The sequence below is a fragment of the Oryctolagus cuniculus genome, chromosome 3 (genome assembly GCF_051225735.1).
Source record: "Oryctolagus cuniculus isolate XC-2025 breed Fujian yellow rabbit chromosome 3, ASM5122573v1, whole genome shotgun sequence".
Classification (NCBI taxonomy): Eukaryota; Metazoa; Chordata; class Mammalia; order Lagomorpha; family Leporidae; genus Oryctolagus; species Oryctolagus cuniculus.
Window position 1 is genome coordinate 184,035,527 of NC_142869.1, and position 14,393 is coordinate 184,049,919.

The window sequence follows — 14,393 nt, forward strand, 5'->3', positions numbered from 1 at the left end:
GTGGGGCCTGCCGTTCCCAGAATGCGCACCTGCCACAGAACATGTCCGTGGCTGGGGGGACGACCGGAGGACTCCTGTGTGCTCATGTTACTTACACGGAAGTGGTGTGACGGGAGCCTGGAGTGCAGGGCAGGCCAGGGCAGCAGGGCAGCAGCTCCAAGCTCCTGCCTTGGCCTTGGGAGCGTGTTGTCCGGGAAGGGGCGGGGCGTATCTTCCAGTGCCATCCTTATTACACCAGACTGTCCACCAGCCCACACCACAGACAACAGCTGCGTGCTTTGTTCATCTTTCCATGTTATTTTTACTCATGTACTTATTTTAGTTATCTGAAAGGCAGAGAGACAGAAAGAAATCTCCTGTTCACTGGCTCACTGCCCAGATGCCTGCAACAGCCAGGGCCGGGCCAGGCCAGAGCCAGGAGCTGAGAACTCAGTCTGGATCTCCCATGTGGGTGGCAGGAACTCAGCTCCTTGGCCAACCCTGCTGCCTCCCAGGGTGCACCTTACAGGAGGCTGGGATAGAGAGGAGCTGGGACTCCAACCCGAGCGCTGCAGAGTGGGAGGCAGGCGTCCCAGGCAGTAGTTAACCACTGCACCAGGCGCCCGCCCGGTCTTTGTCTCCCTGAAGCAGTGCAGCCTCCCCCTCCCCACCCCTCCTGCCCATCCCTCAGCTTCCCCTGCTCCTGCTGCTCTGGGTTCTTTCTCCTGCTTTCTAGACCCAGGGGCCCTTCCTGGCGCCCGGCTTTCCATTCCAGATCTCAGTCTTTCCTGCCCTGTTCCAGGTGCTGCACCTCCCAAGACTCTGAGTCCTGTTTGCTTTTTTATTCTGAATGAACCTGTGGACTTTTTCTTTTAGATGTAATGCGTACACAGCACGGTCAATTATTTGTATATTAATTTGTAAAATACATAAAACATAAATGTTGTCATTTTAATTACTTTTAAGTGTACAGCTCAGTGACACTAATTAGCATAAATTGTATTTATCACCACTACCTGTCTCTGGAACTTTTGCAACACAAAATTCTGTACATGTTAAATAGAACTCCCCATTTCTCTCCCACCTACTTCCCAGTCTCTCGTAACCTCTAGCCTACTTCCTCTAGCCTATCTGTATGAATTCGCCTATTTCTAGATTGTTCATATACATGCAATCATAATATTTGTCTCTTTGTTTCCAGCTAGTTTCACTTACATGTTCAAGATTCATCCATGTTGCATCATGGATCAGAATACATTTGTTTTCTATTGCATGTATACATCAATTTTGTTTCTTTAAAAAAAAGATTTATTTATGTATTTACTTGAGTTACACAGAGAGAGAGAGAGAAAGAGAGAGAGAGAGAGGTCTTCCATCTGCTGGTTCATTCCCCAATTGGCCACAGTGGCCGGAGCTGTGCCGATGCGAAGCCAGGAGCCAGGAGCTTCTTCTGGGTCTCCCACATGGGTGCAGGGGCCCAAGCACTTGGGCCATCTTCCACTGCTTTCCCAGGCCACAGCAGAGAGCTGGATGGGAAGTGGAGCAGCAGGACTTGAACTGGCACCCACGTGAGATGCTGGCACTGCAGGCGGCAGCTTTACTGGCTACGTACGCCACAGCCCCGGCCCCAGTCTTGTTTCTTAGAATGGATGGGCCCTGCGTCGTCTCCACCTCTCGGCTGCTGTGACCGCTGCAGAAAGAACTGGCACGCTGGCACCCGAGCCGCTGCCGAATTCCCCTGGGTACAAGCCTAGGCATGGACTTGCTGGGTTATATGGTAGCTCTGTGTTTAGCCTGCTGAGGAACAAGCTTGTGGACTTTTTACATCTAAAGGGTTATAGGTGGAGCCAGTGCTGTGGTGTAGCAGGTAAAGCTGCCACCTGCAGTGCCAGCGTCCCATATGAGCACCAGTTTGAGTCCCAGCTGCTCTACTTCCAGTCCAGCTCTCTGCTGTGGCCTGGGAAAGCAGTGGAAGATGGCCCACATCCTTGGGCCTCTACACCCACGTGGGAGACCTGGAAGAAACTCCTGGCTCCTGACTTCACATCAGCCCTGCTCTGGCCATTGAGGCCATTTTGGGAGTGAACCAGCAAATGAAAGATCTCTCTTTCTGTCTCTCTCTGCCTCTACCTCTCCTTAAGTCTGCCTTTCAAATAATAAATAAATAAATCTTTAAAAATAAAATAGATTCTGTCCCGGTTGCCCCTCTTCCAGGCCAGCTCTCTGCTGTGGCCCGGGAGTGCAATGGAGGATGGCCCAGGTGCTTGGGCCCTGCACCCCATGGGAGACCAGGATAAGCACCTGGCTCCTGGCTCCTGCCATCGGATCAGCGCGGTGCGCCAGCCGCGGTGCGCCGGCTGCAGCGCGCCGGCCGCAGCGGCCATTGGAGGGTGAACCAACGGCAAAGGAAGACCTTTCTCTCTGTCTCTCTCTCTCACTGTCCACTCTGCCTGTCAAAAAATAAAATAAAATAAAATAAAAAAATTTAAAAATAAAATAAAGGGTTATAGGTGAGACATTTTAGCCCTTATTAATTAAAATTTATTTTATCTAAGTTAACAAAAAAAGCCACAAATACATGCAGCCAGTTCACTTCTCACTTTCTCTTGAATTCTTAGCAATTATCATCTGTACAGTTCATTTGACAGTTAATCATGAAGGGCTTTGTGACATCCATTATTCTCTTTAACTGTTATTTTAAAGCTTTTACTGTTTAACTTGTCATGTTTTTATACAGTCTCCCACTGAGATTTTAATCTTCTCGAGGGCAGAGACGTGTGCTGTGTTTCTTTGTACAGGTATTCCCTGTAGCACCTCACGTAGATCTCCGAGATCTCTAACTGATACGTTTCAATTTTCTTTCATATCCATCTCTGGTTTATTCATAGACTAGAAAGAGGAAGCTGATAGAATTCTCTCTGCCTAGATCAGTTTTATGCAAACCTGTTCTCACGTGTTAAATAAGGTAGCACAGCTTATTAGAGTGTCGATGTTTGACACGTTTGGGACCAGGTATTTTGGACTCTTTTTTAGAAGCATTCGCTCGCATGTAAGGAGATATCCCGGGTGTGGGGCCCAAGCGTAAGCGCAGAGCTCGTCTGCGCTTCATGTCGGCCTCCTGTACACAGCCTGCAGGTGATTGGAAGCAGCAGTTTGAGTGCACCTGTGTTGGGATTGTGACCTGTCACATGAGGCCAGGTGTGGAATTTTTCCATGTGAGGCATCCGTAGCACTTACGAGGTTTCAGGTTGTGGAACATTTTGGAATTTGGATTTCTGGATTCGTAGTGCTCAACTTGTGATAATAATACCTGCTAGCTCTTATAAAATACTTTCTGCGGGTCACTCACTATCCAGAGCACTTATATTTTCTCACTTGGTTCTCAAGCCAACATGATGCAGGCACGTCCTGTCTTTCCTCGCCTTACCAGTGTGGCTGCCGGGTCCCTGAGAGGCTGGAGCCACCCAGGGCCCTGTCACCGGCACACAGCAGGCATCCGGCTGCAGTTAGCATTCCCCAAGTTCGACGTCTAGCTGCGGGCTGTGTTCTCACTTGCAGACACAGCTGGGAAGCATCCCCTCTGAACCAGAGAAGATGGAGTATGAGGCCACTGGAAGAATCGTCCAGCCCCGATGTCAGGAGCTGTGGCCTCGGGAGCAGGGCCCGACCTTCCTGTGTGTGTCTCCTCCTCACTCCCTCCAGCTCCTGCCGGTCAGCAGCCCTGCTCCCTCCCTCTGCCCTGCTGCCGCGGGGCGACAGCAGAGATCCCTGAGGAAGAGCCCGGCCTGGCCGAGCTGTGTGACCTTGGGCTAGACCCCTCGGGGTGTGTCGTGATTCTGTCAGACTATTTCTGTCAGCTGCCTCTTATCAAATTAGTTCAGATCCGTTTGCTTAGGCAGTTGCTGTTTCTTAAAAATAAATGATCAATACATAAAAATAGAAGAGCATCTATTTTTAGAACCTTATGCAATCAGCAATAAATTCCACACCTCTCATCCTGCCCATCTCTTGCTAAGCTTGGAGGCAGACAGAATTGGTTCCCAGAGTGACAAACGTTAGTATCTGAAAAAAGAAACCATGCTAGCCCAGAGCCATCCCTAGCCAGTTCCCCTTGTTGCCAGATAAAGTTCCAGGTGTCAGTTGAAGGCCAGGGCTTCAGAGCGACCCCTCGCAGGACCAGCACCGCAAGAGCTTTCCCATAAGGCCTGTGCGATGCTGCTCTCCCCTGACCTGTGGCCCAAGAAGGGGGAGAGCTGCTAGAGGACCTGGCCTCCCCTCAGAGGGGGCCCTGAGCTCCTGGGTGGCCTGCACACAGTCACCCCACAGAGCAGCCTCGATGGAGAGCGGCTGAGGGTGTCTGGTGCAGCTCCAGGGGCTCTCCCCCAGGTGTCTGAGCAGCTGGATGTGGGCTGTGTCCTGCTCAGCTCCCTCCCAGCAGTGCTGGTCTCCCATACTGGGTTCTCAGTGTGCCTGGTTCTTGTTGGGTCTCTCCACAGGCTCGGATTCCACTTCTGGTGGTCCAGAAGGGGTGGGTACACAGCTCTGGGCTGCAGGTGCCTCCTCCACAGCTCGGCTGAGCTCCCACACACGGGGAGAGTCCAGGCCTTCCCGGAAGCGTCAGTCTCCACCTGCCGGCACGCGTGTCCCTGCGCTGGTTGCGTGCCCAGTCTTCCTTCCCTGGCCCAGGCCACAGCAAGAGGCTTTCTCACGGTGTGTCCTCCGGCGTGCCGGCTCGCCACCTCTGCACAGCCTTCTCACGCTTCTCACTTCTCCCTTTACCTTGCCAGCACTGTCTCCAAGCAAAGGAAAAATGTCATCAGCTGCGTCACGGTCCACGACTCTCCCTACTCGGATTCCTCCAGCAACACCAGCCCCTACTCTGTGCAGCAGCGCGCCGGGCACAGCAACGCCAATGCCTTCGACAGCAAGGGGACCGTGGAGAACCACTGCGCTGGCAACCCCAGGACCATCATCGTGCCGCCCCTGAAAACCCAGGCCAGCGAGGTGCTGGTGGAGTGCGATAGCCTGGCACCAGGTAACGGGGGGCTGTCCGGAGCCTGCTTTGCCCCTTTGCTGCTGCTGCCGACTTGAGGGCTTCTGGAACAGGCAGTGCCCGAGCCCCCCGAGGATCTCGGTCGAGGAGCCCAGGTGGCGTCTCACGTACCTGCACGTGGGAGGACTGCAGTCAGTGCCCGCTACCATGGCTGTGCTGCTGACATAATTGATGAATGAGAAGTAGGAGCTGCCCGGCTCCTAGCCACTGCTCTGGGGTGAGACCTGGGCTGCAGAAATCTTGTCGGACAGCTCTCCTCTTTCCTGGAAGGCAGCTCTGGGGTGCTATAGGCACCGTGTGCAGGAAGCAGCTCCCCGAATCTGGCTGGGCGAGGGTGAAGCAGTCTCCCACTCCCCGTGTCCTCGGCACTCCTGAGGGAGGAGGCTTGGAGCCGGGCGTGTTTCTTTGGGCTTTATAAAGGACTCCCACTGTCCTCGAGAGGCTTGTCCCGGAAACCAGCCCCTGGAATAAAGGCTGGAACCTAACCTAAATAAACCTGAGGCTCACCCTGGCTTCTGTAGCATCCAGGCAGCGTTTATCTTGGGGACCAACCAGAGAAGTCTTCACTTTCTGCCTCCCTGTCCCCAGCATAGCCAGCCACACCAGGCCAGGCTGCCCCTCCATGTGGCACTGTTAGAAGGGAAGGGCACAAATGCTGACAAGACCAGCTTAGCCATCAGATGCCTCGGGCCTCAGGAGGGACCTCCTGACTCTCCTGGAGTTGCTGCCAGAGGCCCCGGAATCTGCCGGGAGTAGTTGCCACCTGGAAGGCCATGGAGTGTTACCACCAAGGGTGAAGATGGATCCAGCAGTGGGGTCTCTAGGGACTGTTGCAGCCCATTGCCACAGGCCAGCCTACACAGTGTGGGCAGCTGTCCCAGGGCGCCCTCCTAAAGCTGGCCACAAGGCCTGTGATGCACCCAGAGGCTCTGTCTGCAGGGAAAACAGGAGTAGCCATAAGCCCCTTCCTGTCTCCCGCAGCAGGCAAGGTGCAACATGGTGGCACTGGGTCAGCTCTGTCCCTGGCTTTCTAGGTACCCCAGCTACCTTTCCTTGGAAGAAATCTTCATTAAACGCAGCCATCCCTGCACCCTCTGAAGCAGGCATGGGGAGCTTTTTCTCTGCCGAGGGCCGTTGGGATATTTATAACATCACTAATTACCAACTTAAAAATTAGCCTGCTGGATTTTGAGTCCTGCCTGCATTGCCTTGGCAGGGCCAGACTGATTTCACAGGCCTATGTGGCTTGTGGGCAGGACACTCCCCACCCCGAAGGGATTCCATTTTCACGTCCTGGTTGGTCCTGACCAGAAGATGCAGGCTCTCCAAGGTTTTGACTTCAGGGTCAGCACTCCTGTAGGCCAGGGGACCGTGTAGGCAGGGGACGTGGTGCCTACAGTGTGCTATGGAAAAGTAAATGTACGGCTGCTGAACTGCCTGGAGGGATCTGCATGGTTTCTTCCCAGTGGCCAAATGACCCCAGAAGGAGGAGGCCGTAGCTTCAGGAGAGAGGGACCCACCACAGTGCCAGGTGCCAGGGCGTGCACTGACATGGGCCAGGCTGTACTTACTGCCAGCTCCTGGTGACCCAAAGCCAGGCAGCCAGGCTGCAGACCCCCAAGACAGATGCCCCTGTAAGGAAAAGAAAATGAAGCCAGCCCTTCCACAAGGCTATAGAGAGAACTCACTCTCACCTCCCTCCCCCTCCCCCCAAAAAAACAAAAAACAAACAAACAAAAAAAAACAACTCTTCCTTTACCAAGACAAGTATCTGGGCAGAAACCCTGACAGGAAGAAACATTCTACAGTAGTAACATAGGGCAGCTATGGAGGCAAACAAAGGAATTCACTCCAGGACACAGGCTTCCCTACAGCAGCGGCCTGCACTCTATTTTGCCCAGATACCCCTTACCTAGTTATTTAAAACTATATGCAGGACGTGTTTTGGAGTTTAAATATTTGTAAAAGTTATAATTTCTGTCACATTGTATATTGCAATACTTATGTTATTGTCTTTTTAAAGATTTATTTGAAAGGCAGAGTTAGAGAGAGTTTCTATCTGATGATGTGCTCCCCAGATGGCCGCAATGGCCAGTGCTAGGCTGATCTGAAGCCAGGAACCAAGAGCTAATTCCGGGGCTCCCTCGCGGGTGCAGGTGCCCAAGGACTCCCAAGCACACTAGCAGGGAGCTGGACTGGAAGTGGAGCAGTCAGCGCTCATGGGATGCCAGAGTCACAGGTGGTGGCTTAACCTACTGTGTCACAGCAGCAGCCCCTGTTTGAGTATTTAAGTAGATGTTTATGAAGCTCAGGGCGCATGTTTCCGGTGCCTCCTGCACACGGGGACGCCTCTGTGTCTGACGCATTCCCTCCCCTGGCCTGTGGCTTTCTCGTTACTAATCTGATCCTTTAACTGCGGGATCGCCCCAGGCTTGGGAGAGTCAGGAGGGCTGCCTGCCCCGGCTTCCTGCTGCCCCGGTGGCCGTACAGGCAGAGGTGTGAGCCAATTGCAGCCGCGCCAGCTGGAGCATCCAGAGCGCCAGAGCTCAGCGCTGTTGCGCCACACACGGCTCGATGAGGCTGGGTGTGTAGCCACCTGTTTCTCACAGCGCTCACCCTTCCTGTGGCTCTCTGCCGCGGAATAATCCAGGGATTTCTCACTTGGCCTTCTCAGTCTCTTGAGTTAGTTGAAGTTCTTTTGCAAGGCCATAGAATGAACTCTGTCCTGATTTAAGACAAAGAACTTACTGGCACGAAGGAGGGCTGAGGGGAGATTCGGCAGTGAGTCCTGGGCCGCCAGGAGCCAGAACTGAGACCAGAGCCACTGCAGCCCGACGCCTGCTCTCCGGAGCTGCCTGCGCCTGACTCCCGGGCTCCTAATTTCCCGTTTCCAGGAGGACAGAACCCGTTGTCCCAGCTTGGAACAGATACGTATTCCTGAACAGCCGCTTTTGCGAGGGGCAAAGCTCAGTGGTAATGGCACCAACAGTAGCTGACGTGGCTAACAGTGGTCTTGGGGCCAGGTCCTTCACTCCCAGGAGTTACATGCCACATGCTGAGCGTCCTGCGTGTTAGCCCACGAGAGCCTCGTAACAAACACACATGTGGCCAGCTGCGCTGTTTCCCCTTTTTACCAGTAAAGACATGGAGGCACAGAGGCGAACCCAGGGCCACGCGGCTGGGTCTTCCAGGGGTCTGGCTTCAGAGGCTGGCTGTGCACCAAGTGCTCCCCTCTGCCCCTCACATGGGACAGGCACTGGAGCCCCCCCCCCCCAAGAGCTGAGGGCTCTTTCTCAGAGAGGGGACCTCGAGAGTGGCTGAGCAAGGCATGACCAGCAAATTCTCTACCCTCCTCTGGGAGCCAGGCTAGACATTAGGAGAGTGACCTGCGTCACCGGCCCACTGTCAGCTGCTTCAGCTTGACAGGAGGAACTGCTGTTTCCATCACCTGGGCCCCTCAGGACCTTCCTCCTCAAGCAGGGCTCCCATTTCCTCTCCCCGCAATGACGAGAGCAGGTGGAATGCGGGCTCGCTCTGACACATTCACTTCATCTCCAATCTAACCTCCTCCCTTTGCAGACCCAAGCAGTCGCTCCCTTGAGCTCAGTGTTTCTCAATCACAGTTACCATGAAATACCTAGGAAGTTGGAATAGGAACAGAGAGGGGACATCCAAATCCGGGGCCCAGACAGCAGGCACAGCCGGAGCCTAGACAGCGGGCACAGCCAGAGCCTAGACAGCGGGCACAGCCGGGAACCAGACAGCAGGCACAGCCGAGAACCAGACAGCAGGCACAGCCGGGAACCAGACAGCGGGCACAGCCAGGAACCAGACAGCGGGCACAGCTGGGAACCAGACAGCAGGCACAGCCGGGGCCTAGACAGCGGGCACAGCCGGGAACCAGACAGCAGGCACAGCCGGGAACCAGACAGCAGGCACAGCCGGGAACCAGACAGCGGGCACAGCCAGGAACCAGACAGCGGGCACAGCTGGGAACCAGACAGCAGGCACAGCCGGGGCCTAGACAGCGGGCACAGCCAGAGCCTAGACAGCAGGCACAGCCGGGAACCAGACAGCAGGCACAGCCGGGAACCAGACAGCGGGCACAGCCGGGAACCAGACAGCAGGCACAGCCGGGAACCAGACAGCGGGCACAGCCGGGAACCAGACAGCAGGCACAGCCGGGAACCAGACAGCGGGCACAGCCGGGGCCCAGACAGCGGGCACAGCCAGAGCCTAGACAGCAGGCACAGCCGGGAACCAGACAGCAGGCACAGCCGGGAACCAGACAGCGGGCACAGCCGGGAACCAGACAGCGGGCACAGCCGGGAACCAGACAGCGGGCACAGCCGGGAACCAGACAGCGGGCACAGCTGGGGCCCAGACAGCGGGCACAGCCGGGAACCAGACAGCGGGCACAGCCAGGGCCCAGACAGCGGGCACAGCCAGGGCCCAGACAGCGGGCACAGCCGGGAACCAGACAGCGGGCACAGCCAGGAACCAGACAGCGGGCACAGCCAGGAACCAGACAGCGGGCACAGCCGGGAACCAGACAGCGGACACAGCCGGGGCCCAGACAGCGGGCACAGCCGGGAACCAGACAGCGGGCACAGCCAGGGCCCAGACAGCAGGCACAGCCAGGAACCAGAGAGTGGGCACAGCTGGGAACCAGACAGCAGGCACAGTGGGCACAGCCAGGGCCCAGGTGGCACAGCCAGGGCCCAGGTGGCAGGCACAGTGGGCACAGCTCTGCTGCAGAGCAGGAAGGAGCTGCCTCCCACAGGGTGTTACGGTGACTAAGTGAGAGAGAGATGACGTTCACCTGATAGCCAACATGTGTGACTTTCTATTTTTTACCCTACGCTGAGTCTACAGAAGGCCCTCCATCTACCAGATGGGGTTTGGCTTGGCCCCAGTGTTGGGTGCAGATCTGCTGCACCAGGGCCGGGCTGGCTCTGGACTCTCCCAGAATTCTTCAGATTCTGAGGCACCTGCTCAAGGGATTCCAATTCAGTGAGTGGCTGGGAGGGTTCCCAGGTGCCAATGCACAGAGAGACCTGGGGGCTCTGATTGGGACCCACCGCCACCCTCCCTGGTGAGGCACCTCTCCTTGTTCTCAGGGGCAGGCTGTGGCTTTGGCCCCAGGCTGCCTTCAGGGTGTGCCACAGTCAGCTGTCCCCAGGTCGTCATCGTGGCTTTGCTGTCCTGGCAAGGCACGTGTCTCTTTGAGTCAGTAGTTAGTCAGCATTCTCTCCTGCCTGGCCCCAGCCTCAGGCTTCGTCTCTTTGCCTTGATTTCATCACCATGGGACTTGCAATGGAATTAATCCAACCCACTTCAATCAAGGGCTTAACTTTATTATTCATGCCTCATTAATATTTAGCACCCGCTGCCCCTGGAATGGCCAGATCGCCAGTTTAGCGCTGACTGCTACGGGATATCTGCTGACACTGCTCTAGGCTTCTGTTTTCCTCCGAGACGTTCAGGCCCCATGTCCACCGCTGTGAAATGTGACCTGTCTCGGGGTGTCCTGCGACCCGTCCTTGCCACTTCTCCTTGCGGGTCACTTTGCAGGGTCTTCTCTTGAATGCCTCCTTGGGCACCCTCCTCAAAAGCATGTGTCAGAGCTGGGGAGTGTGCAGCAGCTGTCTGTGCGTGGGGAGCGCCCCAGATCCCCTGTGCCCCATGACCGTGTGACCTCGACTTGGTTTCTCATCTGGCTGTGCTAGACACAGGTTCTCGAGAATATTGGGTTTCTAGAGATGCCTCCAAGGGGGCCAGCATTCTGCATCCCAAGTGCTGTGGTCCCACCTGTGCCCGCCCCATGGAGTCCCCGCTGCTGGGGGCCGGCAGGCACAGACCACTCAATGCCAGAACTGACCGACAAGAGTTATTTCACAGAAATGTCTGTGCCCTCTCGTTGTCATTCCACAAAAGGCCCGCAAAATCAAAACCCTAAGTTCCTGTGCAAAGACGCAGTCTCCCCTGTGTCGGCCTGGTGCTGTTGCTGCAGCTGTCCCGGTGGTTGGCCTCCGGTGCAGGGCTCTGGCCAGCCCTCCGGGTGCACTGATCTGAAATTTCACTCCAGACCCCCTCCTGTAGACAGGGCTCTGACCGGCCTGTGGCCGAAAGCCTGCGTGAGCATTGGCTGGTGCTGGCGGCAGACTGGGCGAGCAGCAGGCCACTCCACATCGGCCCACCTGACTCTTGGACACGTGACCCTGCCAGTGGGCAGTTAGCTCTGAACTCGGCGTGTGGTGGCCCATCAGCCCCCTGTCTGCATGACCTACGCTCCCTCATTCCCACCCTCAGCCTTCTCTCGGCCGCTCCTGAGACACGGCAGGACCTCAGGAAGTAGTTGTGGGATGGGTTAAAACAGCCTCTGAAGGGGCCTGGCGGGACCTCTAGGAGCCATCCTACCTGCAGTGTCACCCGGCTGCTCAGGGCCCACCCACCAGCAGTGTCAGCAGCACCCCAGGCGCCTGTTAGAGTGCAAGCTGTGGAGCCCCCTGCTGGCAAGGAGCCCCGCGTCTTTCCACCTGGGGCCTCTTGCGTGTAGCCCGGGAAGAGCCCTCGTGTTTGGCCATGCTCGGCCCTCATGCCTTTCCCCGCTGACTACGTCTCATCCAAGAGACCAGACCGGGGGCTCCGAGGGGCCGTTGCAGCCACTGTTGCTCACCTTGGTTGCTCCTAGGCACAGTCTGCAGTACCTGCACAAGGGCAATACCTGCCGAGGGCACTAACAGGAGTCCCTCCAGCCGCCTCCCAGATGCTGGAGGCCACGTGGCCAGGGAGGGCCAGCATCAGCCCCCACCCCCGACCGTCATCTCTCTCTGCTTCTCCTGCACCTGTCCCCTCTTTCTTAGCTTTATCCCCTCATTTGCAGCCTTGGCCACCCTCTAGACCAAGGGCACAGCTACAACCCAGCTGCCCACGCAGAGTGAAGGCCAAGTCCTAGCTGAGTCTGGGGAAGCTGAGGCCAGGGTTGGCCTGGCCAGTGTGGGCGTCCTGGAGAGCCCTGACCTGTGACCTCCTCTTCCTCCCGCCACAGCAAACACCAGTCACCACGCGTCCTCCTACAAGCCCAAGTCCTCCAGCAACGTGACCTCCACCAGCGGTCACTCTTCAGGGAGCTCCTCTGGAGCCATCGCCTACCGACAGCAGCGGCCAGGCCCCCACTTCCAGCAGCAGCAACCCCTCAATCTCAGCCAGGTGAGTCCCTGCCTGATGGCCGGCGGCCCCCACGGCAGACCCTCACACCCCACAGAGAGCGGCACGGGGCGGAGGCTGCCCCGGCAGGGTCGCTCGTGGGGAAGCTGACAGCACTGGTGCGTGGGTCGCACAGTGCTGCCTCACCGTGGCAAAGCACTCGTGACTTGGTGCCGAGCTTAGACTAGGAGCCCACAGAAGGCTGCCTCCCCCAGCAGAGGCAAGACACCAACCAGGGAGAGCCCTGCTGTGCACCTCACTGCGGGGCGGGGCGGGGTGGGGGGGGGACACACTCCAGAGACCCACCCAACCTAGGGCAGGAGAGTCCTAGCCTCAGCCATGTGTCCCAGCAGCTTAGCTTCTCCAGGTAGGAGACAGTTGATGGAACTGCCCATGGCAGCGTTTCCGAGGGCGCAGGCTTCCTGCCCGGGGACCCCAGCCGGTGAGGGGCAGGCCTGCTTGCTCCACCCAGTGCAGGCTCATCTTCACTCGCTCCATATCCCAAGGCCAGCACCCCTGTCCCTCCTCCACTCCCGGCCTCCCCCGTGTACCCCCTCACGCCGCCCTCTCTGGGTGCCTCTGCTCCGCAGGCTCAGCAGCACGTCACCACGGACCGCGCCGGGAGCCACCGACGGCAGCAGGCCTACATCGCTCCCACCATGGCTCAGGCACCCTACTCCTTCCCGCACAACAGCCCCAGCCATGGCACTGTCCACCCCCACCTGGCCGCCGCCGCAGCTGCCGCCCACCTGCCCGCCCAGCCCCACCTCTACACCTACACAGCGCCTGCTGCCCTGGGCTCCACCGGCACCGTGGCCCACCTGGTGGCCTCCCAAGGCTCGGCGCGCCACACCGTGCAGCACACTGCCTACCCGGCCAGCATCGTGCACCAGGTCCCCGTGAGCATGGGCCCCCGGGTCCTGCCCTCTCCTACCATCCACCCCAGCCAGTATCCAGCCCAGTTCACCCACCAGACCTACATCAGCGCCTCTCCAGCCTCCACCGTCTACACTGGATACCCACTTAGCCCTGCCAAGGTCAACCAGTACCCTTACATATAAGCACTGGAGGGTGGGGGAGGAGACGGCGGAGAGGGCGGGAGGAGGGGTGGGGGAGGAGACAGGGCCAGAGAGGGCGGGGAGGAGGGTGGCCAGAGCTCCTGGGACCGAGGAGGGAGCTGGCTTTTTATGCTGAAGACACCGCACACAAACAATGCAAATGGGAGGGGGCGGGGACTGGGACGGACGCAAAGGAAACTTGAACCAGGAAGTGAGGAGGACTTAGAGCAGAGAAGAGAACATTTTAAAAAGGAAGGGATCAAGGAGGGGGAAATCTATGCTTTTTATTTTAAAAAAGAAAAAAGAAAAAAAAATGTTGGCAACAAAAAAACACAGCTCATGCACCCACTCTGCACCAAACTGGAAAGGAGAAGAGAGCCACAGGAAGATCCCAGAGGGGCCCAGTGTGGGGAGAACTTTTATCTATGAACTTTTCAAAGATTATTTTCATACGACGGCAAGTGGCATTGAAGAACTTGCTGTCAGGGACACCTGCTGTGCAAATCCAATAGATTTTTAATTAACTGAACATACGAATTAGGGATTTTTCCAGAACTCTAAGAGTCGACACCCCCTCCAGAATGAGGAGGCTGACATTTCGGGGTTGGGCTGGGGTGACGGGGCGGGCCAGGCTGAGGGAAGACCCCCGGGCACGGGCTGGGTGGCTCTCTGAGCGCTCTGGACAAATCCCTAAACAATGTTCCGCCTCAAATGTCGTGACTAATGTGTTGCAAACTTCGGTTTTGTGGGGTTTTTTTCTTTTCTTTTCTTTTCTCTTCTTTTCCGAAGATTCCTTTTCCCTTTGAATCAACCCCTAGTTCCGTAGTGCAGGGCAGACGCCCTGGTAGGATGTAGCACCCTGCACCCCAGTCCTCTAGCTGTGTTCACTTGCAATGATACCAATAGACGATTCCTCCGTGTAATTGCACAAAGACAGCGATAGGTCGCAGGCGAGTCACCGCCGTGGGGGCGCCGCCGGCACAGCCGCGCAGTCTCCATTCTCGTCGCTCCCTCCTAGTGCCTTACCGAACGACAGACGCGGTGTGAGGGTTTACTTCCTCTGGTACTCCAAGAACCAGGCTGAGGCCAGCCCA

General features: G+C 56.9%; 1 protein-coding gene across 8 annotated transcripts in view; it reads left to right on the forward strand.

Moving 5' to 3' along the window:
* The window catches only part of HIPK2 (homeodomain interacting protein kinase 2), a 195,516-nt gene extending 181,482 nt beyond the window's left edge, over nt 1-14,034 (forward strand). For all 8 annotated transcript variants that reach the window (XM_070071416.2, XM_051835654.3, XM_051835655.3 and 5 more), the window contains exons 13-15: nt 4,767-5,014; nt 12,084-12,244; nt 12,832-14,034. In XM_070071416.2, coding sequence (XP_069927517.1) covers nt 4,767-5,014; nt 12,084-12,244; nt 12,832-13,302 — 880 coding nt within the window. In that variant the 3' untranslated portion in view covers nt 13,303-14,034. The remainder of the gene's footprint in view (nt 1-4,766; nt 5,015-12,083; nt 12,245-12,831) is intronic.
* Nucleotides 14,035-14,393: the final 359 nt, after the last annotated feature.